At 46.0% G+C, this 25,243-nt stretch overlaps 1 protein-coding gene across 1 annotated transcript in view; it reads left to right on the forward strand.

Annotated features, from left to right (window-relative positions):
- The window catches only part of LOC147889967 (sugar transporter ERD6-like 4), a 107,057-nt gene that overhangs the window by 14,718 nt on the left and 67,096 nt on the right, over positions 1 to 25,243 (forward strand). The window contains exons 2-7 of the mRNA XM_087390916.1: positions 22,053 to 22,115; positions 22,371 to 22,460; positions 22,556 to 22,615; positions 22,928 to 22,993; positions 23,155 to 23,220; positions 23,366 to 23,441. Of these exons, the coding sequence (XP_087247042.1) occupies positions 22,053 to 22,115; positions 22,371 to 22,460; positions 22,556 to 22,615; positions 22,928 to 22,993; positions 23,155 to 23,220; positions 23,366 to 23,441 (421 nt within the window). The remainder of the gene's footprint in view (positions 1 to 22,052; positions 22,116 to 22,370; positions 22,461 to 22,555; positions 22,616 to 22,927; positions 22,994 to 23,154; positions 23,221 to 23,365; positions 23,442 to 25,243) is intronic.

Raw genomic sequence — 25,243 nt, forward strand, 5'->3', positions numbered from 1 at the left:
AAGAAATTTGTAGACCTTCGAAGAAGTCAGATTGTGCATTGAGAGCGTATGAGTAGAAGGGGATAAAGAAGTCAAATTCCAGTCCATTAATCTGTCTTGTGCAAACAGTGGAGGAACTGGAACAAAAGGCTGCAACATAGCTGAAAGTGTTCTCCAAATGGACCTATGATGCAGGCCCAAGGAGAATGTCCTGCAAGCTTGTGGAAATGAAAGCATACAACCTTGTTGATCCACAACATCACCAACAAATCTGACGCCCAATTTCATGAGATTGTATGCTTTAATAGGTGCCTGTAGAGCGAGAGGCAATTCAAACACCTTACTCCAATGGATGCTTTCCAATCGAAAAGAATTACCATGATGAGAAGAAGCACCTGTCCATTTTGCATATGAGAGAATTCTCTTCCAATCATGAATAAAAGCAGAAGAAACAGGGCAACCAGGAATTTTCCCTTGAAATGTGGACATGACTGCTTCCCAGTGATCTGTAATCCAATGCCCATATGCATGAGTCGCCATGTTTCCACACATAGCTGCTAACATAATAGCCCATGGCTGTTTTTGCTGAAGAAAATCAGCAATCATAGTGCTCTTTCGTGCCAACATATGAACCTGGAGATTGAGAATATTCAGCCCCCCATGAGTCTTAGGTGAACAAATGGACTGCACAGGTAGTAGTCGCAAGGCCTTTTTATGAGATTTGCTTTTCCAAAATATCTCCATAGCCTGGGACATATAGGAAGCCAAATGCTTGAAAGACCAGGGAAGAAGGGGCAAATAAAATTGCACATATGCCATAATGATGGACTGTACTATCCGAAGTCGAACATGTAGAGGCCAGGTGGACAAATGCCAATAATCCAGCTTCTTGTTAATCTTTTGAAGCACCCATTTGAGCTGTTGATGCGGGGTAATATTCCAGCCAATGGGGTAACCTAGATGCCTGACAATAGTATGGGAAGAGATAATGTGGCCTGGCCAGAGAAGTGAATGCCAATCAGCTTCTTTCAAAGCTAGAAGTTTTGATTTCTGGAAATTGATGTGCAGTCCAGCAGCTATGCCAAAGTCGTTCAGCGTGTGCATTAAAAGAGAGAGGTCACTTTGAGAATTCCTGGGCATAAAGTATGAATCATCAGCATATGCCTGTGCAAGAAATGACTGTGCCCCTGGGATTTGCAAGCCATGAAGCTGTCCTGTGTCTGCAAGATAGTCCATATGCAACAGTAACGGATGGGTAGAAATGGCATACAGTAAGGAACTGAGAGGGCAACCCCGTCTCACTGAGCGGGTCATAGTCCAGGTTCTTGACAACCCACCACCAAGCAAGCATTGCGCCGTGGCTTGAGAATAGAGCCAGTAGATGATGTGGACAAGCCGAGGGCCAAATCCCAATTTATGCATAGTCTGAGAGATAAAATCCCAATGGACTGTATCAAATGCCTTCGCAATGTCTACTTGCAGAATGAGAACATCTTGTTTGGAGTATTTGGCATACTCAATCGCAAGTAGGGCATTGGAGATATTGTCTGTGATTTGCCTTCTAGGGACAAACCCATACTGCCTAGGATGAAGTCCTGCTTGCAAAAAGAAGCGAACCCTGAGGACAATCATTTTAGCAATGAGTTTGTAAATGACAGGCATGAGAGATATAGGCCGCCAATCAGCCATCGTTTCACATAACCTTTTTTTGGGAATCAATTTTACTAGACCATGTTTCCAGGATGGAGGAAGAGATTGTTCTACCCAAGCATGATTGATCATGAGAAGAAGAGTGTTCTTGAGATCACCCCAAAATGCACGGAAGAATTCAACAGTCAATCCATCCCAACCAGGAGAGCTGTTTTTGCGTAGATGACTCAAGGAATCATCCAGTTCACTAAGCATAAAAGGCTGCTCCAATGCATAGGCCTGTTCCCGAGACAATATGGGCTGGACATGCATGAGAAATTGAGATCTAGCTGCATTCACTTGCATCAAATGATCAGGCTGAAGAGCTCTGAGATGCTGAAAATGACTAGAGCATTGCAATTCCAATTCTGATTTGGAAGTGGTCCAGGTACCATCATCTTTCTTGATCCTGCAAATATCCTCCTTTCTCCTATCAGCATGGAGACTTTTGAAAAAAGCTTTGGAGGAGCAGCCCTTATCTAAAAGGGGTTTCATGCGAGCTCGGATTTGCCACTTCTTTAATTTGCGAAGATCATTTTGGTGGATGATATGAACCGCATAGGCGCAAGAATCCTGTTCAGAAGGGGTAAGCTGCCTATGAGAACTGATTGCATCCATTTGCTGCTTGTGAGATTGAGCCCATTTCAACTTAAGCCTGAGGTTTCCCATGTAACTCTGTCCATAGTCTTGAATAATAGTCTGTAAGCGGAGAGCAAAACTGATCCATGCAAAATCCATATCTTCCTGAGCATGCAAGAGGAGGGGACGGACAGCCACTCTCACCATGTTCTGAAATTGTTGATGAAGCAAATAGGCACTATTAACATGGAGCAGGCGACGACCAAAAAAAGGCATATCATCTGTCAGACGTGCTATTGATAGTGTCAAGCATACTGGAAAGTGATCAGATAGCAAGAGTGAGTGATGAACCCGTAATGTACATGTAAAATCAGCATACTGCTGAGCATGGAGCAAGTACCATCTGTCAAGTCGAGCCCAGTAATGAGTAAAGGCATTGTGATGATATGTATAACCCATATCTGTGTCTCTTGTTGAGAGCCATAGATCTTCTGCATGCAAAGATGAGAGCATATCTTCCCAATGTCGAAGCTCAGTGGGGATCATGTGAGAGCGATGAGTAGTATTGTCTTGAGTGGCAGGCGAGTTGTTAAAGTCTCCACACAAGAAAGCATTGGACAGCCATGGATATTGTTGGAGAGAGGCCCACATTTGAGCTCTAGTCGCAGAAGTTTGTGAGGCATAAACAGATGCAATTTCATAGAGATTAGCCTGCCAGGTGCACCTGATCACCATCCAGCGACCCTGAGGGTCATTGTAAGCAACTATGGGCTGTAAATCATGTTTTACCAGCATGCAAACACCCGAAAAGTGCATTGTACCAGCATAAAAAATATCATAACCAGCATAGTGGCCTTGCTGGCCAGCCAAGAAGTGTTGGTTGTGTTCCTGTAAAGAGATCACATCGGGATGCATTCTATGTACATAATGCCAAAAAAGTCTCCACTTATTGACATTGCAAAGACCCTGAACATTGTATGTGATGCAAGTAATTGAAGTAGACATAGAAGATATGTACAGTCAAACCAAAAGGCAGAGTAAAGTATAAGCTGTCAGGCCTCAGCCATGACATCAACATCCACCTGTGCTCCTGGATCATTAGCTCTATGATCCTCATCATTGTCACATACAGGAATGCCTCTTTTTAACACATCAACCCACAGTTGAGAAGCAAGGCTGTCAGCGGGGGTAGAGGTCTGACCAGGGGTAGAAGTTGAAGCATCCCAATGGCGAGACTGTAATGGACGTGGTTTAAGAGCAAATACCTTTTTGGGTTGCTGCCAGACAGCCTGGGGAGAGGCATGAGATTCTGAAATTTTGCCCTTCCCCTTATCCTTCTGCTTAGCTAGAACCTGAACCATATTTTCTTTGGAAGGGACAGATTTGGGAGCCACATCACCCAGTTTGGAAGGCATAACCTTGGACCCCGGGGCATAAGTTGGGGGGGGAGTATTTTCTGGGGCAATAGCTGTGGGAGGGAGCTGATGCAGTACTGCAGGACACTGTGAGGCTAAGTGGCCAAACTTATGGCATGTGAAGCAAGCACCTGCAAAAACTCCCCATTTCAGATCAAAATATTTTTCACCAAGGGGAACATCCTCCACTTCTACCGCAATGGAAGGGGGGGTTGGGTGATCTGTGTCCCAAAGAATACAAAAGCGATTGCGATTACCCGAAGGACGGGGAGGGCATACAACTTGCCCCAAGGTGGCTGCCAAACTTGGTAACTCAGCCCTCATAACACACACACACACACACGCACGCACATAGAGACACACACACAATACTCGACACACACAGAAATGCAGCTTTTGTAAATCATTGACTCCTGTAGGTGTATCTTATGCACAATTATATATCTCTCTTTTCATTTGGGAGCTGTTTTTTGCTAGCACTCCTTTTCATAGACCCTTGAGGTCTTTAATTGATGCCAACAAAGCTTTATTTCTCTCTATTCCCCTTTTAGTTTGAGTCTTGACTTAGTGCTCCCTAATCTTCTCCTACTCCTCTGCAGATACAGCATCCGCCTTCATGTTCCTTAGCTTAGGAAGGTTACATTCATTTGAAGACACCATCATGAACATTCCCAATCTCTGAGGGATCATTCGTAATTTTGGAACTTTGCTTTCTGGCATTTGTCTTACAAAGCTTGTGGCTTAGCATCTTTATGGCACAAAGGCTCTTCATTGCAAGCTGTAGCAAGGAGTGCAAACTCAAGAAAGTGACCATGCATCTGTCTATTCCCTGATCTTGTCCGGGTAGCAAAAGGTTGATCTTGTTTGCTGTCCCTCAATGTATCACGAAGCCATCTGGGAACTTGCCTTTGCTGTCTATTGACAACTCTTTCTTCAATCACGGCATCATGAATAGTGGGATCATCTTGTGCTGGAAGAGAAACCTGCAAATCAGCATGGGGTACTGGCTGATCATTGCTTGTTGGAGGGCTTGCAGGAGGCTCATGTTGCTGGTCAAAGTCCCCCTCTGAGGAAGGTAGAGGTAACTAAGAGTCAAAGGCATCAAACATGTCAACTTTTGGCTTAGCTTTGCAGTCCACAAGAGGAGAAGCCGAATGTTAAGCAAAGATTACATCTCTACTGACAACAATCTCCAGTATTTGGTTGGTATAACCTATACCCTCTGCTCTCCTGGCTGTAACCAATAAATATGCATTTGATTGCCTTGTCATCAAGCTTATGTCTCAGCTGAGATGGTACATGAACATATGCAAGAGACCCAAAAACTCTTATGTGTGAAAGTGAAGGCTTCCTGCCTTTCCATGCTTCATAAGGCGTAACAGTCTTCAATGGCCCTTGTAGGTGATCTATTCAGCACATACTTGGCACACGTCACTGCATCAAGCCAAAATTTATTAGGCAAGGACTTGGCCTTAAGCATGCATCTGGCCATCTCCATAGTGGACATGTTCTTCCTTTCATGAACATGATTATGCTGAGGAGTGTAGGGAGTAATGCATGAGTGAACAATGCCCCGTGAAGACAAAAATGCATCAAACTCCTTTGACATATACTCTCCCCCCCTATCTGTGTTGAGGGTGACAAGCTTGCATCCTGATTCATTCTCAACCATATTCAGCCCCCTCTGAAAGCATGAGAACACTTCAGATTTGGCTTTTAAAGCATATACCCAGCAATATCTTGTGAAGTCGTCAATGAGAGTCATGAAATATTTGTACCCCCCAATGGCATTTGTCCTCATTGGGCCACAGACATCACTGTGCACTAGCTGCGATTTCCTTTGTGAGAGTTTTGGACAATTCTTTTGAAAAGGAAACCGATGCATCTTACCCAAAAGACAACCCTCACACACATGTTTGAAAACTGTGTGAATTTGAGGTACATGATTTGCCATGTCCTGTGAATATAACTTAGCAAGAGCTCTATAATTGAGATGACCCATTCTCTCATGACAAAGATGAGTTTCAGCAAGTTGTATATCTGAAATAGCATTGATTACAGGGATTTGAACAAAATGACAGTTAAGAATAGGTTTCCTATCCCTAGAATTGATGATCTATTGGATGAGCTTAGAGGGGCAAAGTACTTCACAAAGATTGACTTAAGGTCAGGCTATCATCAAATAAGGATGAAGGAGGGAGATGAACATAAAACTGCTTTCAGGACAGAACGTGGGCTTTATCAATTCAAAGTGATGGCATTTGGTCTAAGCCATGCACCTGCAACTTTCCAGGCCCTAATGAACAAGGTATTGCAGCCTTTCCTCTATAAATTTGTGTTGGTATTCTTTGATGATATATTGATCTACAGCAAAACGAAAGAAGAGCATTTATTGCATGTCCAGCAAGTATTGGAAGTATTGAGGACACACCAGTTGTATGCCAAATCAAGTAAATGCACTTTCATGGCTGAAGAAGTGGAATATTTGGGCCATATTGTCAGCAGTAGTGGCATTAAGGTGGATCCCAGCAAGGTAAAGTGTGTAAAGGATTGGCCTATACCTTAGAATATCACCCAGCTGAGAGGGTTCCTTGGTCTAGCATCATTTTATAGAAGGTTTATAAGGCATTTTGCCAAATTGGCAGCTCCTCTCACTGATCTTCTAAAAAAGAATGCTTTCCAATGGTCTGACAGTGCCAATAAGAGCTTTGAAGCATTAAAGGAGGCATTAACTTCAGCGCCTATCTTGGTATGTCCTGATTTCTCTCAACCTTTTGCAATTGAGGCTGATGCTAGTGGAAGGGGCATTGGAGCTGTCCTAAAGTAGAGTCATGGAGTTATTGCATTTGAAAGTCGGAAATTGGATGACAAGGAGTCAAGTTTCCACATTTATGACCAAGAGATGTTGGCAATACTTCATGCAATCAAAAAGTGGCACCACTACATTTATGGCAGCCATTTCAAGGTCAAGACTGATCATAAGACTCTTAGATATTTTCTATCTCAGTCTTCTCTATCACCCAAGCAAAGGAGATGGCTATCCATCGTGCAAAACTATGACTTTGACATAGATTACAAGATGGGCAAAGAAAATATTGTGGCAGATTCTCTTTCCAGGATATGGGCTTGTACTTTATCATCTATTATTGAGGTTTATAAAGATTGGATCCATTGCATTCAAGAAGAGTATCTCAATGATCCTCAAGCAGCTGCAATGTTCCAAGACTTGCAAGATCCTGACTGTCAGCAATATCCCAATTTCAAGTTGCACAATGGGCTCTTGTGGTGTAATGATAGAATATTTCTTACTGAAAATTCCTCCTATAAGCTGCCAATCTTGCAGGAATTTCACTCATCTCCTATGGCTGGGCATATAGGCCTCAACAAGACGTATGATGAGGTAAAAAAGAGTTTTCACTGGAAGGGGCTTTGGAAGGATGTTCTTGCTTATGTTCAAAGCTGTAAGCCCTGTCAACAAAACAGGGAGTTGAATTTGAGGCCAGCTGGTTTACTACAACCTCTACCTATACCTCAAGGTAAATGGACACATATCAGCATGGACTTTATTACAGGTCTACCAGTGACCTCTAAGGGTTGGAACAACATCTTTGTGGTTGTTGATAGACTTACTAAAGCTGCCCACTTCATTCCTACTAAGACCCAATTTACAGCTTCCAAGGTGGCTAAGCAATTCATGGAGAATGTGTTTGAATTACATGGACTTCCTCAAGAGATTGTGAGTGATCGTGATGCTAAGTTCATGGTGCATTTTTGGCAAGAGCTTTTCAGTTCTATGGGAACACTTCTTACCCCAAGTACAGCAGATCACCCTCAAACTGATGGGCAAACAGAGAGGGTTAACCGCTGGTTGGAAGAGTATCTAAGGCATTTTTGCTTTGAGACCCAAGCATCGTGGGATCAATGGTTGCATCTAGCTGAATTTTGTTATAATACCACCAAGCATACTTCATTTGGTATGAGCCCTTTTGAAGCCATGTTTGGTTGTAAAGCTCATGTCCCATCAACCATTATTGATCCAGCATTGACAAGCTAGCAAGCCAAGGATGATTTGGCTCACATGACTGCTCTATTACAGCAATGTAAAGATAATATGGTAAGGGCCCAAGCAAGGATAAAGGATTATGCTGATGAGCATAGGAGAGATCTTGATTTTGAAGAAGGGAATTATGTATTTCTCAGATTACATAAGTCTAGGCATGCTTCTTTGAAAGGTAATACCAGTGTTAAACTTGCTCATAGGTATTATGGACCTTACAAGGTTTTGAGGAAAGTTGGGGAAGTGGCTTATGAGTTGGAGCTCCCACCATCCTCTAGAATACACAAAGTATTCCATGTATCACTGCTCAAGAAGTATTTGGGGCCTAAGGAGCAAGTTATGGAAGAGCTACCTCCTATGGATGAAGAGGGCCAAATTGAGTATATACCTGAGAAGATCCTTGGATTTAGAGATCATGTGTTGAGGAACAAGTCCTACATGGAATATCTTATCAAATGGAGAGGTCTACCTGATGAGGAGTCTTCTTGGCAGCCATCTACAATTGTGGAGCAGTACCCTCAATTGCTTAGCTGAATTCTATGGCCAAAATTGAGTCTTTATGAGCAGATTTGATTTTCTCTTGCTATATAGCATATATGGACATGCTGCAGCCAGCATTCACTATCCTTTCTCAGATCAGCATGTTGATCAGATCTGTTATATTGGACAGCATAACTTTTCCACCCGATTGCTTGATTTCTTGGGAATATTATATGATCCATTTACAGATCAGCATGCCTATAGGGAGGTATTTGACTGAGAAACTTCATTGTTTAGCTGATATGACCAGAATTGAGCTGTTCAGGTTTACAAGGAGCATTGTATGTCCAGGTTACAGCCTTTTCAAATTTGAGGACAAATTTCTATTTGAGGAGGGAGGATTGTAACAGAGGGTTAACTTTTACTTAGGCTAAAAGTTAGTAGAAAGGCCTTTATTGGCTTGTAAGTGTTTTTTTTCTTTTTTTAGGGGATACCATAAGTTGCCACGTGGCATCCTAGGAGGTAATCCCATAAGCAATACTACTTGACAATTCATTCATGACTTGTACTTCATTACTGAAATAGAAATTACAGCAAGAGTTCAATACTCAGCTGAATTCTAAAAAGGATTGACTTCCTCCTGCCCTTGTGCAGCCCCTCACAAGTCTCTGTTGTAGGTCCAGCCCATGACCTTCCACTCCTACCTTTTTCCTCAAACATAAGGTACTTCACTACTCTAACTTTCCTGCACATTCTACCAAATTTAGGGGTGTTTACTGTCAGTTAAGAGCAGTCTTGTTGCATCTCCGCCGTCCCCACCCAGCCTTCTCCGCCGGCCCCTCCTTCGGTGATTATTCTCATCACCCGACCTCCCCCGCCTATCCCCTCCCCCACCCTACAGATAGCAGCAGCCTCACCCGAGGCCGCCTCCTCGGGCACCTTGCCGGGCCCGGTGAGGGGCTTTTCCTCAGGGGGTAAGGGAAAGACGCCAGCTCTTATGCCGACCTCTCCTAGGCTATAGTCCACTCAAGATACAACTTCTTCTTCTCATACGTTTGGAGAGAGGGGCTTCGAGATTGAGTCCTTGGACCTTCACATGCGAGTGGACCGGCCGTTGTCGAGGGAGTTTTGGCGACTGGGTCCCTGGAATTATTTGGAGATCTCAGATACGTACCCTATGCCCCTAGAGTTGACCATTCTGATCCTATAGCCTCGTAGAGTGGGGTAGAGGGGGCATCAGCCCGGTGGGTTCCCGAACCCATCCCAATTCAGATCCTCCATTTCGTCTCCACACTGTAGGAGAAGTGAACCCGAGAGTTTTTTGATGCGATGATGGAGCATCAGGTATACCAGATGATGGATGAGTGGATGGGACCTCAGGGTATGGATCTTTGGTTGGCCCATGGTTGCTCTTAATTTTTTCAGCTTGGCTTTTCCCCAATAAAGCCTGGAGCAAGCTTGGCTGTAGCCGTGATCTGCCTCCCTGCAGAGACAAAATTTTCATAGCTTCACTATTGGACGCTCCAGCAATGCGCCGACCTGTTTGGCATAGATGTTTCTTTCATGCCGTATTGGGCTCGGAGAGTGGGGATTGAGCCAGTGGCGACGTTGGTTCGTCGGTGCATAGATACCAATTATTCGCCCTCGAAACCCCTGGCAAAATCATGGAAATATGGCTTCCTAGAGTAGGCTCCCACGCATAGGTGAGCCTTGTTCATGACCGTCCCATCTCCATGAGTTTGATGGTGGTGAGTTGGGAATGTGCACGGGCTTTACAACCGTGCGTGCAGCTAGCCGCAGTACTTGCTTTTACGCCAGGAATTGCAGCGGGTTCTATTAAGCAGGTTAGTTGATTTTCTCTTGATTCGGGAGCATATGTTCTCAACAGCTGACATGGCATGCCATCATTGCCTCCTCCCTGGGAGAGGCGTGAAGATCTGGTCCCCAGCAGTTAATAGGAGTTGTGGGTTTGCATTTCAGTACTCAGGCGCTGGCACCGGAGATTTTCGCGTAGAGTGAGCTCATTCTAGGCCGGGCAGTTTGGATGGGCCTTTAGGTAGGAGAGACCCGGATTGGTATCTTAAACGTGTACGCACTTGCTTGCAACCAACACGGTCCGGCTTTGTGGCGGTGGCCCAGGGATTGCCTCCCAAAGGCGGACTCATGGATTGTTGGGAGAGATTTCAACAACCTCGAGTTCATGGAGGACAAGTAGTGAGGAGCCTCTTTCGCAGAAATGCCAGCGGAAGAGAGTACTTGGGAGCAGTTCATATTAGTGGCAGCAGGGACCCTTGGCAGGAGCCTGAGTTTACCATGCCTCCAGGCAGCCTGTGCTTTTCCTTTGGCCAAAGATGGCATGATGGCTTGCTAGAGCGTCTGAACAGATTCTATATTGGTGATTGGGCTCTACTTCGAGGCGGGTCCACCGGCATTCTAGCAGGTACCACAATGTCGGACCACTTGCTAGCAGTTCTTCATGTGAAGTAGCCCTGTCGTGGACTCCACCAAAAAGGGGGTCCGCTTACCAGATGCTCTCTTAGAGGAGGAGGATGTCCAATAGGTGTTGGTAGAGATCTAGAGTTAGCTCGCGGACAGTCCCATTGAGGGGTGGGTGACATGGGTGGCTAAGCAGATTCAGCAGAGCAATCAGGAGCTATAGAGCCAAGCATAGAGACGGCAAGCTGCTCTTCAGGAGCGGGAGTGGGCTTTGCGTCGGGATCTTGCATCCATTGAGAGACTCAGGGAGCAGGACCTAGGGTTCCCGTGGCTTCAGGATTGCCTGGAGTGCATACATTTAGAGCTACATGACTTGGAGGTCCGTAGAGCAGAGTTTTCTTACCACTCCTCTAGAGCCAGATGGGTCCAACAGGGGAACATGATGACTCGCCAGTTCTTCTAGACCACAGGACCATAGTCAGCAAGGATCCAGCTATAGCGTTTTAGGGACTCGCGGGGTCAGATGCACTTAGACCCACAGGATATCCTCAAGATGACTATAGCCTTCTATAGCCAGCTTTTTCAGTCAGAGGCAGCCTCGGCCACCACTCTTCTGGCTAGAGAGGCAGTTTGGGAGCAGGTCCCCTCAGTTGTTGCACAAAGCCTTAGCAGACGCTTGGAGGAGCCTTTCACGATAGGTTCTTCTAGCCTAGAAGTGCCCAGGAGAGGATGGTTTGACCCACCTTTATTTTCTCCACCCCACTTCGGTTAGCCTTGTGAGGGAAAGAAAGAGGGGTGGAACGTTAGGAGAGGGAGACACAAGAAGTGTGGGTGTGTAAGAAGTGTTGAGCCACACCACAAACTCAAAAGTTTTATTAGGATTAGCGATTCACCCTATGACTGTCTTAAGACAGTCATAGGGGTCATAACTTGTAAAGGGTGGCAATGTGCCTTTACCCCAACAACCTTCCACCTAAAGGCCAATGTGCCTAAAGGGGAGAAAAGAATAAAAATTACAGCAATATACAGTTACTGTATACAAGACCATAAAATAAGAATGGTCTCAACCTAATCCCATGATGTGGCGACAATGTGCAAACCACTCTGTAGGCAAGCTCTTAGTGAGCAAATCTGCAGGATTATCATCAGTATGCACCTTCACAAGCTCAAGCCGCTTGTCTTCCAGTACCTCCCTGATGAAATGGTATTTCACATCTATGTGCTTGGTCTTTTGATGAAAGACCGGATTCTTTGCCAACATGATAGCACTCTGACTATCACAGTGCAAAACTGGCATATCTCCTGTAATGCCCAAATCTCCCACCAGCCGAGTAAGCCATATTGCTTCCTTGCAAGCCTCAGTGGCTGCAACATATTCAGCTTCAGTGGTTGACAGTGCAATGCATTTCTGCAACCGAGACACCCATGATATAGCACCTCCTGCAAATGTGAAAATATAACCGGTAGTAGACTTCCGGTTATCTGCATTCCCTGCATAGTCTGAATCTGTAAAACCATGCACCAATGCATCCTGCCTACCATAGCATATGCACAAGTCTTTGGTACCCTTGAGATACCTCAAGACGCCTTTCACTGCTTCCCAGTGCCACTTGCCTGGATTTGCCATATACCTGCTGATGACTCCCACCGCAAAAGCAATATGTGGACGAGTGGCAACCATGGCATACATCAAAGAACCAACTGCAGATGCATACGGAACCTTGGCCATCTCAGCCTTATCATCATCTGATCTGGGGCTGTCCTTACTACTGAGTTTTAAATGAGGAGGCAACGGGGTACTAATAGACTTCCCCCCCTCCATTTTAAACCTCTGCAGTACTTTGTCAATGTACTCCTGTGACAGAAACAAAAGTCCCTTAGACCTGTCACGAGTAATCCGCATACCTAGTATGTGATTTGCATCACCCAAGTCTTTCATGTCAAAAGACTTATGTAGTTGCTTCTTCAAAGCAATAATCTCCTGCAAAGATTTGCTGGCAATCAGCATGTCATCCTCATATAGAATGAGTAGCATCAAACTGCCATCCTTTGCCCGTTTGGTGTACAAGCAATGATCGGTCTCACACCTATGATACCCTTGGGACTGCATGAAGGCATCAAACTTCTTGTACCATTCTCTTGGCGCCTGCTTGAGTCCATACAAGCTTCTCTTGAGCTTACACACAAGCTGCTCTTTCCCTTTAACACCATATCCCTCTGGCTGACTCATGTAGATCTTATCATGAAGATCTCCGTAAAGAAAAGCAGTCTTCACATCCATCTGACATAAATCCATGTCCTCATGAGCAACAAGAGCTAACACTGCTCTCAAAGTAGTCATCTTGACTACAGGGGAAAAGATCTCATCAAAGTCAATGCCCTTCTCCTGCTTAAATCCCTTGGCAACCAATCTGGCCTTATACCTCGGTAAAGCATTTTAATCCATTTTGACTTTGTAAACCCACTTGCATGGCAAAACCTTTCTGCCTGCAGGTAGCTGCACCAAGTCCCATGTATCATTTTGAAGTAGGGAGTCCATTTCTGACTGCATGGCTTTCTCCCACTTCCTTTTCTTTGTTCTTCCTATAGCTTCCCTGAAGCTGGAAGGCTCACCACAATCTGTCAGCATGATAAAATCAGCCACATTATTGGCTCCTGGAACAAACCTGTCAGGAGGTCGTTGTACACGGGTGCTCCTCCTAACAAAATGTTCCGTAATAGGCTGCTGTCTAGCTTGTTCGTCATGCATGATGGGTGGCTGTACCACCATATTTGGCTGTCCTACAGCGCCATTTGCTGGCATATCCAGTGGTGCATCATTGGCAAAATTGTCTGGCTGATTTTCAGCCTGTATACCCTCTTGAACAGGGTTATTTACAGCAGCCTGCTGCTGCATATTAATGGGCATTCTTTGCTGTTTGACATCATCATAAACAACCCTCCTGTATTCCACAGGTTGCATGGGTTCTTTGTGTACACTATCCTCTTTAAAGATGACGTCATTGCTGCGTATAATCTTCCGTTTGACAAGATCCCATAACCTGTACCCCATTTCACCTTCGTCACCGTAACCCATGAAGATGCATCTGAAAGACTTCGGCTCCAGTTTGGTGCGCAGTTCTTTGCGTACATGAGCAAAGCACTCGCAGCCAAACACACGTAAGTGCTTATATGAAGGTGGCTTGCCAGACCACACCTCCTCTGGCACTTTCAACTCCAAAGCCTTGTTCGACGACCTGTTAATTAGGTGAACTGCTGTTTGCACGGCTTCTGCCCAAAAGCCATGGGGCAATGCAGCATAAGACAACATACATCGAACTTTCTCCTGAATAGTTCGATTCATCCGCTCACTCACACCATTTTGAGATGCATTATGAGGGGCTGTGAGTTCCTGTTTAATGCCCTTAGCTTCGCATAACTGTACAAAAGCATGTGACACATACTCACCCCCATTATCGGATCTGAGGCATTTCAGCCTGCGTCCTGTCCGATTCTCAACCTGAGCGACAAACTTCTTGAAAGCATCTAAGGCATCGCTCTTATGCTTCAAGAAATAGACCCACACTTTGCGTGTGGCATCATCAATAAAAGTAATGAAATACTTTGCACCCCCTAGTGATAGCTGTGGCATCTCACACAAATCAGTGTGCACTAGATCAAGCGGTGCTCTATTCTGGGGAGTTCTCCTCTTATGAGGAGTCATAGAATGCTTTCCAAAAATGCAATGATCACAAGTAGGCAAATCTGAAAATGAAAGAGACGGCAGATAACCCAAACGTGACAGTTCTTGCATTCCTTTAACGGACATGTGTCCCAACTGGCTATGCCACAATGAAACCTTCGGCAGCTCGGTTATGGCAACAACATGATTACCTACACTGGAAACATAAAGAGGGTACAAGGTATCACTCTTATAACCCTCAGCCACTACAACGTGGCCATCAGTAATTACCCATTTGGAATCCCCAAATGTGGTGTGATAACCACTGTCATCCAACAAGCCAGTGCTAATCAGATTTTTCTTGATTTGCGGCACATGGCGAACACCATCAAGCATAAATATGCGTCCGTCAGGGAATACTATCTGTATACTGCCAATCCCTGCAATCTGACATGCATAGTTGTTCCCAAGGTGAACAACTCCATGAGTACCTGTGTAGGAAGTAAACCACTCCCTATGAGGCGTAACATGAAAAGAAGCACCTGAATCCAAGAGCCAGGTGTGCATGTCATGGCCATCAACAACCAATGTATGTGCAATTACAGCAGAACATAATACATCATGTCTGTCACTGTCACTGTCCTCTGCTGCAACATTCACTGCATCCAAGTCATCTGCCTTGGCCTTGCCTTTGCCTTTGCTGCCACTGCCTGCATCCTTTGTCTCAGCCTTCTTGGCTTTCTGATCCCGTATAAACTTGAAGCACTTAGACTTCACATGTCCCTTCTTGCCACAGTAAAAGCATTCAATATCCCTTTTGCCACGGGAATGACTGCGGGATTTGGACTTGCCAGCAGATCTCCCCTTCTGCTGAGTCCCACCTCTTTCCTGTACCTGCAAAGCATTGGAAGACTTGCTGCCCATACTATTCTTCCTGCTCATCTCCTCCATAAGGAGAGAGCTCTCCACATCAGCATACATAAGAGTGACATTTGAATTTGACAGAGTGGTCTTGAAAGTGTTCCAACTCTCAGGGAGGGTACACAACAAGAAAGTAGCCTTGAACTCCTCATCAAGGTTCAATCCCTGTGCGATAAGCTGTGTAAAGATGGCATTGAACTCACTCAAGTGTGAGGTCATAGCTGTACCTTCCTTCATGCGAAGGTCGACAAGCTTCTTCAACCAATAAACCTTACTGGCTGAGCTCTTTTGGGCATACAACTCTTCTAGCCTCTGCCATAGGCCATAAGAGGTCTTTTCTGCCTGAACATTGAACACAAGAGAATCAGTGAGAGTAAGCATGATAGCCGCCCTTGTGGACAAATCAAGCTCCTCCCACTCATCATCTGCCATCCCAGATGACTTGACACCCTTCACCCTTATGGGCTTAGAAATCTTCTTTAGTAGAAGTACATTCAAACACTGTTCTGCCCATAATGCATAATTGTGTGCCCCTTCCAATTTCTTTATGTTTAGTATTGAGGATTCACTTCCCCCTGATGCCATATCAGACAAGGAAAGTGCCTGACTCCCTGTAAGTCAAAAAAATGACTAAATAAAATTCTGATTTCTCAGAAAACCTGCTTTATCAAGAGCCAGGAGCACTCACAATAGTGCTGTTTTTACTGTTAAAAATCCTGCAGCAAAACAGAAAATTTTCCCTCCAGTTACTGTACCTTCTGACACACTGTACCGTGCTCAAATAGGCATAAAACAGTAACTACAGAATGCTGCAGCTGTTCCACAAGTGCTTTACAAGTGCATCATCATCTGACGAAACACAAAACACTGATGTCCTGATCACTTCTCCCACCTCAGATGAGGTATTGCACTGATTTTATATGCATAAACCACTTGTCATACACTGTTTTGTCCACTGAAAAAGGCTCCAAACACCTCAGCCTGTCACAAAACCTGCAACAAAGTATGGGACAAATCCCAAACAATCACCCTTCTGCCAAGGGGATAAAAGGCATCTGAAGTTCTCAAACAGTAACTCAAGTGCTCACAAGCAAAATCTGGGCAAAAGCCCCTTGATTTGACACCTGTACCAAGTGAAAAACACCTCAACACTGAGGTAGCATACAAAATACAGCGCTCTCCTGGCACTTTCACCTGACAAAGTAATGCATAAACTGCCTGTGTGCACAGTGGCAACACAGATCCCAACATACAAACACCGAAAAGAAGATCTTTTGAGCACTGTCAGCGATGGACAGTTAGGGACCGAGTAAGCTCGATGCGCCCTGGCCAAGCGTGGCTCAACTGAGATTTTCTAAGTGCCGTACACAAAATGTGACCTGCAAAGAAATGTCACTGATACACTGCGGAAAACGAGACCAATGTGGGCACCCTGGCTCCACACTGCCTCAAGGCATACACTGCATACACTTCCAGGCAAAAGCCCTTTGAAATTGTCACCCGAAAACTGAGATTTGCACTCAGCAAAAACATAAAAGCCCTCAGCAAATTAAGGCATCTGACCTTCCCGAAAAAATAACTGTGCAACTACCACACACTGTGGCACTAGTCACCTCAAGCACGAGGGACACGAGTGTACTTTCTGTACCTCAAAAACACAGTTTTAGAACTGAAAAAAAATTCCGGGAATGCATCAAGAAAAAACCTCGTTGTACTTCTGTACCTGCGTGTACTTGCAAGTACCACGCAAAAGAGCAGAGTGCTCTCTCTTTTCCTTCTTCCCCAAAAAAAAATCTGTGCCTGCTGTACCTTCTGTACCTGCGCAGGGTACCTGCTGTACCCTGTACCTACGAGGGCACGGATCCCAAAAAAAAAAGTCGAAGGTCTGGCTGAGGGTACAGTCGGTACGGCTGTATCTGTACTTGCACGCATCCGTACAGCCGGTACGGCTGGTTGTACCTGTCGTGGCGTCCGTACAGCCGCGTCTGTACAGCCGGTACGGCTGGTCGCGGCTGCTGCCTTGCAGTCGGTCGACTGGCTGCGCGCGGCCGGTGCTGCGCGCTGGCTGTGCCCGCCTGGTAGGCTGCGGCCGCCGAGTAGCGGGTAGCAGCTAGCTGCAGCTAGCTGCTATTGCAGCTATAGCTGCTCGCGCAAATGCTGCGCGCAGCTGCTCCTGCGCGCTGCGCGCGACCTGCTCGTTGCTGAGGGCACGAGGCCCGAGGGGAGAGGGAGGGGTAGACCGGAGTGAGAGGGAGAGAAAGGCTCTGATACCACTTGTGAGGGAAAGAAAGAGGGGTGGAACGTTAGGAGAGGGAGACACAAGAAGTGTGGGTGTGTAAGAAGTGTTGAGCCACACCACAAACTCAAAAGTTTTATTAGGATTAGGGATTCACCCTATGACTGTCTTAAGACAGTCATAGGGGTCATAACTTGTAAAGGGTGGCAATGTGCCTTTACCCCAACAAGCCTGTCAGGAGATCTTTGACTCAGGAATTCCTCCTCATTCCTTGAGCAAAGGTTGGATATGTCTGCTTTCGAAGGAGGGAGATAGAGCATATATTCGACAGTGGAGATCGATCACCCTTCTGGACACAACTTACAAGATCTTGGCTAAGGCCTTGAGTCTGCATCTGAGACCCCGCCTTTTGGACATCATCCACGAGATGCGGAGGGGCTTTGTCTAGGAGCACAGCATACTGGATAACATTTAAACCTTTTAGGAGGTAGTTGAGTGGGCCAGGGAGGAGGCATAGCCTCTTGCTATCCGTCTTCTTGACTTCGAGAAGGCCTATGACATAGTTGAGTGGTCCTTCCTGGAGGGGACTATGCAAAGACTCGGCTTTTCAGAGAGGTGGATCAGAGGAGTCTCAGCTCTATATGCAGGCAGCTCCAGCCAGGTGATCATCGAAGGCCATAGAGGTGAGATCTTTTTGCTCTCCTGTTGAGTGAGACAAGGATGTCCTTTACCTCCGTATCTTTTCCTTTTTGTGGCGGAAGCCTTGGGCTATTTTATGCGTTCTCAGGCACTTGGCCTTATAGGGATGAGGTTACCAATCCAACAGGAGGAGGAGCTCCTGGATTCAGAGTTTGCAGATGATACGGCGCTCTATTTTGATGGTTCTATAGCTAGTCTAGAGTGGGTCAGAGGTGTGCTGTCCATTTATTGTGTGTGGCATCCGGAGCTTGCATAAATTGGACCAAATCTGTTGGCTTCTTCGCAAGCATAGAGGAGAGCCAGGAAGTTCGAGGCTGGGGCACATATTTTGGCTTTCGGTGGATTCTGAAAGGAGAGATGGCTAGATACCTGGGCTGCTAGGGTGGGTATCGACATGTTAGCAGAGCAGTAGTTCAGCCCGGTTCTGGAGAGTGTTCGGCGGAAGCTCTTGTATTGGAGCTCCGCGAAACTCTCTCCCAAGTTGAGCTCTAGTGGTGAACTAGGTACTCCTAGCCACATCCTGGTACATTGCTTCTTGTTGGTGCTTTCACCGAGGTTGCATGGGACAGCTACGCTGATTGGTTCGGAACTTCCTCTGGTCAGGATCGGATGGCACCCACAACACTAGAGCTAGGGTGGCCTGGCAAACAGTGATTTCGCCCCAAGCACAGGGTGAACTTGGCATTATTGATCTCGAGATGTAGAGTATAGCTCTCTTGGGCAAGCTGGTAGTGCGAGGCCTCACCCCGAGGACGGAACCTTGGAAGCTCCTACTATAGCGGGGGCTCCTTGGGAACACGCTTCGCACTGGGGGCCAGTGGCAACAGTCCTACATGTGGATATTATCCGAGGTGCCGCTGACAGGGACTTGGCAACAACTTCCTAGAGAGAGAGAGGCTCGGAGACAAGCTCTCTCTTATCTCTGAGGAGCAGGCATTAGGATACATGAGATTGAGGTGGCGATCTCGAACTCTTGGTGGGAGGGATTACGGAGCCGCTCTGGATACGCTCCTTTCGGGAGATTCTTGGCTTCCCTTAGTCTCGCTTTTATTGAGTGGGACCGGGAGGATCTCTACAGGTTGAGTCATAGATGGATAAGGAGACAGAGGTGGACCTAGAGGACTTAGAGTGGTAGAGGGTCAGGATAGTGGGCCACCCCTCCATAGTCTTATCGACCTTGGAGGGATCAGTGTGGTGCTTATGGATTAGGGAGAGTGGGGTTCTGGTCCTCTAGGGGCAGCCTAGCTAAGTCGGTGGATTAGGTGCCCTTCTTTTCCTACACCACACGGATTGGCAGAAGGCTTCAGATGGACTCGTCGAGATGGACCCCCTCGAGGGAGAGACATTGGGTGACCCAGAGAGTGCCCGGGATGTGCGTTCGAGGTTTTGGACGCGGTTGTGGTCCAGCTTGCGGCCGAGGAAGATCTCATACTTCTCCTAGATGGCCGCCCACGGAGGCTTGCCTATTGGACCGTGGTTGGAGCAGATGCGAGTGGAGGGACAATGCCATTGTTGCTCCGATGGTGTCTTGGAGACTATCACGCATTGCCTATGGAGTTGTTGTAGCGCAGGGAGGCTCTGGATGGGAGCCCTCAGGATCATGACATGTATGCATCCTAGAATCTTGTTAGGCTCCATTGCGCTTAGGAAAATCACTCTTCCTAGTACCTGCAACAAATAATTGAAGCGCACCACCATGGCACCCATTAATTGTTTGCGCTTTGCATGCAAATAACACACTATGGACTAATTCTAGTCACGGTGGGCATCCCCACTGAACACATGTGCATACATAACAAATATAAAAATATATATTTGTTTTTTGGTTGACCGAAGTCAACACTCTTGATCATAATTAAGGGGCTTTGGCCAAGGGTCGAGGTGCCTTAATTATAGTCAAGTCTCTCCAACCGAAGTTGGCACATCTTGGTTAACCGTAGTTAACCCTCTTGGCGCATGCCAAGTCTCATTGACCGAAGTCAACACTCTCTGACCGTAGTCAGCTTTGTGGTTCTCTGGTTAACTGTAGTTAACCCTCTTGGTAATAATCCAAGTCTCCCCGATCGAAGTCAGGTTTACTTGACCAGAGTCAAGTATCCTTATGTGACCTTCAATGGGACCCAGGGGAGTGGTTGTGGCCAGCCCGCATTGGGCACTCAAGCTGGGTGGAGGAGGTCTCCTTCTTTGCGTACACTACTCGTATTGGATGCCGTTTATAGCTTGAGGCAGCAGCATGGTCCCCCACGAGGGAACATCACTGGCTAGCGCAGGATGTCCCGCAAGAGGTCACAAGCCGCTTTTGGCCCCGTCTTTGGACGAGTCTACGCCCGCGGAAGATTTCCTATTTCTTTTGGCTATTGGCGCATGGGGGCCTGCCCATTGTCCCGTGGCTGGAGTAGATGAGGATAGATGGCAGATGCGCTGGTTGTATGGATAGAGTTCTAGAGACGATCCTGCACTGTCTTTGGGGCTGCCCTGTCGCACAACGGAGATGGCTAGCATCCTTCAGGATTGTTGCTAGCACGTGGAGGATGAGCAGGGATTTCACGTGGGGGATGGTGGCCTGGCTCATTGAGGGACGCCACGCCTTTGCTATAGACCCTGTCACGCCGGCTTACAAGATACATGGACAGCAGGTTTCCTTCATTACACAGTTCAGCCCTCTCGTCCACGTCCACCACCTCTCCCGGAGGATGGTGTTTGGGAGACTGTTTCCAGTATCACTGCCTGGAACGTCTGGGTGGCTCGATGCAGCCGGGTGATGGGAGGCCAGATGACTTCTCTGACAGCTACCCTAATAGCCATTTGGCAGGATATCATCTTCACCTTGCGTGCCATTTGGGAGCACGGTACTCCAAGCTCAAGAGTGACTTTCGAGAGGCGGGAGCGTTTCCACCAGACATGGCCGGCGGGCGTATTCTACACCCTTTCCGCGAGGGGTATTTGCTGGGCATATAGACCACCATCATGGTTGCTCGCTCGTGTTTCAGAATCTCTATAGGCGATGAGCCATGAGATCCGTAAACGGGTGCTTACTCTTGTAGCTGGCAACCTGTTTCTATTCGTTGTTTACATCAACAGCTCCTTTCGGAAGCTGGTTGTATGGTTTTAAAGCATTGATAGAATCTACCTTTTTTCTGAAAATTGTCTTGTAAAAGAAGAGATGATCTTGTTGGATGGATGACCTCTTAAGACGATGGCGTATATACTTCAGCATCAAAGGTCATATCCCATTGCAGGATGCTTGAATAGGATACATCTTTCTTCATGTCTTTTTGCTGCAATGTTCTGTTGAGGACAGACTCGATGGGTAAGCTGACAAGTTACGGCTTTCTCTCTCGCTTCAAATAAAATCCAGCTTTTCAGAAAGTTGGTGGTGTTTAGAACAGTATTGGCTAGACTTTACATCCTGAGATGTTTGTTTGACTGAATCATCGCCACCATCTTGAGGATTATAGCCTGTGCAAATTATCTGACCAAATCTCTTGTTTACTAGGATCAGCTGGGTCATGCTGCCTTCCCTCTTTACTCATCTGGATTTTCGTGTGGTTCTTGTTGGCTTCTCGTTTTTTCGGCTTCCACAGCCAATAGGTGTTCACTTTCCCTTGTGCTAGCAAAGGGCATGCTATGGGATGCCCATGGTGATGTATGAGCTTCTGACCTGAAGTGATGTATACTCTCAAACAATGGCAAAAACACTTCTTTGATGTTTGGTCTGTGCAGACACCTTCTATGCCTTCCGCTAACTATAATGACTGATTTGATGGCAAAGATCTTTTGGAATGTTCAATGTTTCATGTAGATGAAGACGTAGACAATGTATAATTTCTTTTCTGCTAGCTTCATTTTTGTCATGTTTTTTTTTCGCCTGCTAACATACATTGGCTTTGGGATTTGCAGAACGGTTACACTTCTCCAACCCAAACTGCTATGACTGTGGACTTGAATCTCACTGTTTCTCAGGTATGCTATATTTCTTTCAAGGAAGGCATATTTCATCCATTTCATTCTGATTATTCAAGCAATTTGCTTGTTTGATGATAATAAGAAAATTTCAAGGCCTTTACTCCTTCTCAAACACTCCAAATATAAAAACATGCTTTCCCATGAATGATTGAGCCATAGTATGATGCGTGTCTTTTTCCACAAGTTTCCACCACTAGATGTGAATTTCATTAAACATTATCTTTCACTAACTGTTTCTAATTGTGTTAACAGTTTTCTTTATTTGGCTCCATGTCCAATATTGGTGGAATGCTTGGAGCTTTGGTTAGTGGTCAGCTTTCAGAGTTCCTTGGCAGGAAAGGGGTAAATAACTATTGCATGAATTGAACTTAAATGGCTTTATTCCAATTGTTTACCAAAAACAGCATCATCCTGATCGACATTGTTGCTTGAAACAGGCTCTAGTCGCAGCAGCAGCTCCAAATATTGCTGGTTGGGTAGCCATTGTGCTAGCAGAGGTGGATCGGTGTGAGAGCTGATATGTTTTTTGAAAATTTTTCCTTTTTGAAGAGTAGAACTTTACTCGTTTACAATGTCATAAAAACCGAAGCACTTATAAGCACAAATGAATGTATAACTATAAGTTCCTGATTCCGATGTATCTTTCTGGAAGCTGTAAGCATTTTTAGCTCACTGTATTCATGAACTAGAGCTAATCAATAAACAGGCCAAAATTTATTCACGCTGCTTGCATTTGCACTGCTCAGACATGTTGAAGTCTCCCAACTCTGACTTGGAGTCCATTTATGTCTATGACAATCTGTGTGCAGGGTGTCTATATGCTGTATATTGGAAGATTTCTGGTAGGATTCGGTGTGGGAGTCATCTCCTTCACAGTAAGTTCACCCTGAGAAATAGGGTTGTATGTGTTCATATATGTATTTAGTATGGTAAGTGCAAGGCATCATAGTGCTTCTTGGTTGGGAAAATTCTAAATAATCTTCTTTACTGTAATTATATATCTTGAATATTTCTGCCATCCTTTGCACATTCTCAGGTGCCCATATATATTGGTGAAATTGCCCCCTTGCAACTCAGAGGTACCCTAGGCACTGCAAATCAGGTTGGTTGATCCCTCGAGTGGAAGTAAGCTCTTGCAGTTGTATCCTGAACATGCCAAAGCAGAAGCGCTACCTTATGGAAGTCTCCTCCAGCAGTTCAACCCTTTTAAGATGATTTTAACTTGTATTGTTGTTCATTTTTAACAGTTCTCTGTAACAATAGGCATTCTGCTTGCATATCTGATAGGGATGGCGATTGAATGGCGAATGCTTGCAGTTGCTGGTAAGTAAAAAAACATTGAAATATTCGATGAGAGCTTGTATGTTTTTCAATGCATTAGTCTTACCAGCATACAAGGAAATGGCAGGGGATTGTTTGATTACCTTCTATTATTGGAGACTTAATGTGAGTCTACAGTAGGGTGACATGTGTCACTTTCCTGTGTGTGTGTGTGTCTGTGTTTGTGTGGTATTCTATGGGTCAAAGATAAGGCTGCCTGGCCTATAAATGAGGCCTCTTGTACTTGATTCTAATATAGATCTATCACGTCAGTTTGTCCTCCATCTGTTGTTTTCATCATGAAAAGCTTGCATCTCACTCACTCTCACTATGGATTTTAGCACTACGGACTTTGCAGCTGATATAGTCTATTGTAGTTATAGGATTAATAACTACATCTGTCCTCATAAATGTCCTTGTGTCAAGTGGGTACCACATGGATGCCAATCATTGGTGCTGTGGTGTCCGATTGATTCCGCCTTGCATTCGCTTGATGAATCCCCTTTGTCTCCACTTGCCTAAGAAAAAGTTACGGTTTTACAATGGCTGTCCCTTCTCTCTGTGATAGGCCTCCATTAAAGACGAATTTCCACTAGCCCATACCAGTCGATATCAGTCTAGATCAGTCCTCAGCGGGTTCATTTCTGTGCCCTTGGGCTGTCCCCTAAGATTTGTAGTCAGTTCCTTCCAAGAGTCGTCGCTAAGTCCTGTCTAGTCTACATCATGGGGTCCTTACCAACAACTCCTCTTCGGACTAATACTGTTGGGTGCGGGAAGCAATGGAAACGGAGTGGAATGCAAGGGAGCAAACAACAAGCTGAAGCAAACGTGAGTACTTGCAAATGGATAATGAAAAAGTACAAAGGGGTGGCCTATATGGCCCCGAAGTCAACCATCTGTTTGTGCACACCTCTAGTGCGGGCAGGCAAAGGCTCAGCTTGCTTGCTGTCCCTGAGGGTATTCAAAATCCAACGAGGGACTGATTTTTTCTGTCTCATGACAGCCCTCTCCTCTTGAACTGCTTGCATGGCTCATCGCCTATAGAGATTCTGAAGCAGGAGCTAGCAACCATGATGGTGGTCTATATACCCGGCGAATACCCCTTGCGGAAAGGGTGTAGAATACTCTTGCCGGCCATATCTTGAAGAAGCGCTCTTGCCTCTCGACAGTCGCTCTTGAGCCTGGAGTACCGCGTTCCCAAATGGCACGCAAGGTGAAGATAATATCCTGCCAAATGGCTACTAGGGTAGCCGTCGGAGAAATCGTCTGGCCTCCCATCACCTTGCTACACCTGGCCACCTAGACGTTCCAGGTGGTGATGTTGGAGATAGTCTCCCAAACACCATCCTCCGGGAGAGGTGTTGGGCGTGAACGTGCGGGCTGAACTGCGTCATGGATCTCAATTTGGAAAACCTGCTGTCCATGTATCCTGTAAGCCGGCGTGATAGGGTTGATCGCAAAGGCATGGCCTCCCTCCGTGAGCTAGGCCACCATCCCCCACGTGAAATCCCTGCTCATCCTCTGCACGCTAGCAACAATCCTAAAGGCTGCCAGCCACATCTGTTGTGCAGCAGGGCCAGGATGGTCTCCAAAACTCGATCCCCACAACCAGTGCATCTACCATCTATCCGCATCTGCGCTAGCCAAGGGCCGATGGGCAGACCCCTGTGCACAAACAGCTAGAAGAAATAAGAAATCTTCCACGGGCGTAAACTTATCTAGAGGCAGTGCCAAAAGTGGCCTATGACCTCTCTTGATACATCCTGCTCTAGCTGGTGGCGCTCCCTCGAAGGGGACCATGTTGC

The sequence above is a fragment of the Dipteris shenzhenensis genome, chromosome 19 (genome assembly GCF_047967505.1).
Source record: "Dipteris shenzhenensis isolate YYH24624 ecotype China chromosome 19, Dip_SZ_1.0, whole genome shotgun sequence".
NCBI classification, from domain to species: domain Eukaryota; kingdom Viridiplantae; phylum Streptophyta; class Polypodiopsida; order Gleicheniales; family Dipteridaceae; genus Dipteris; species Dipteris shenzhenensis.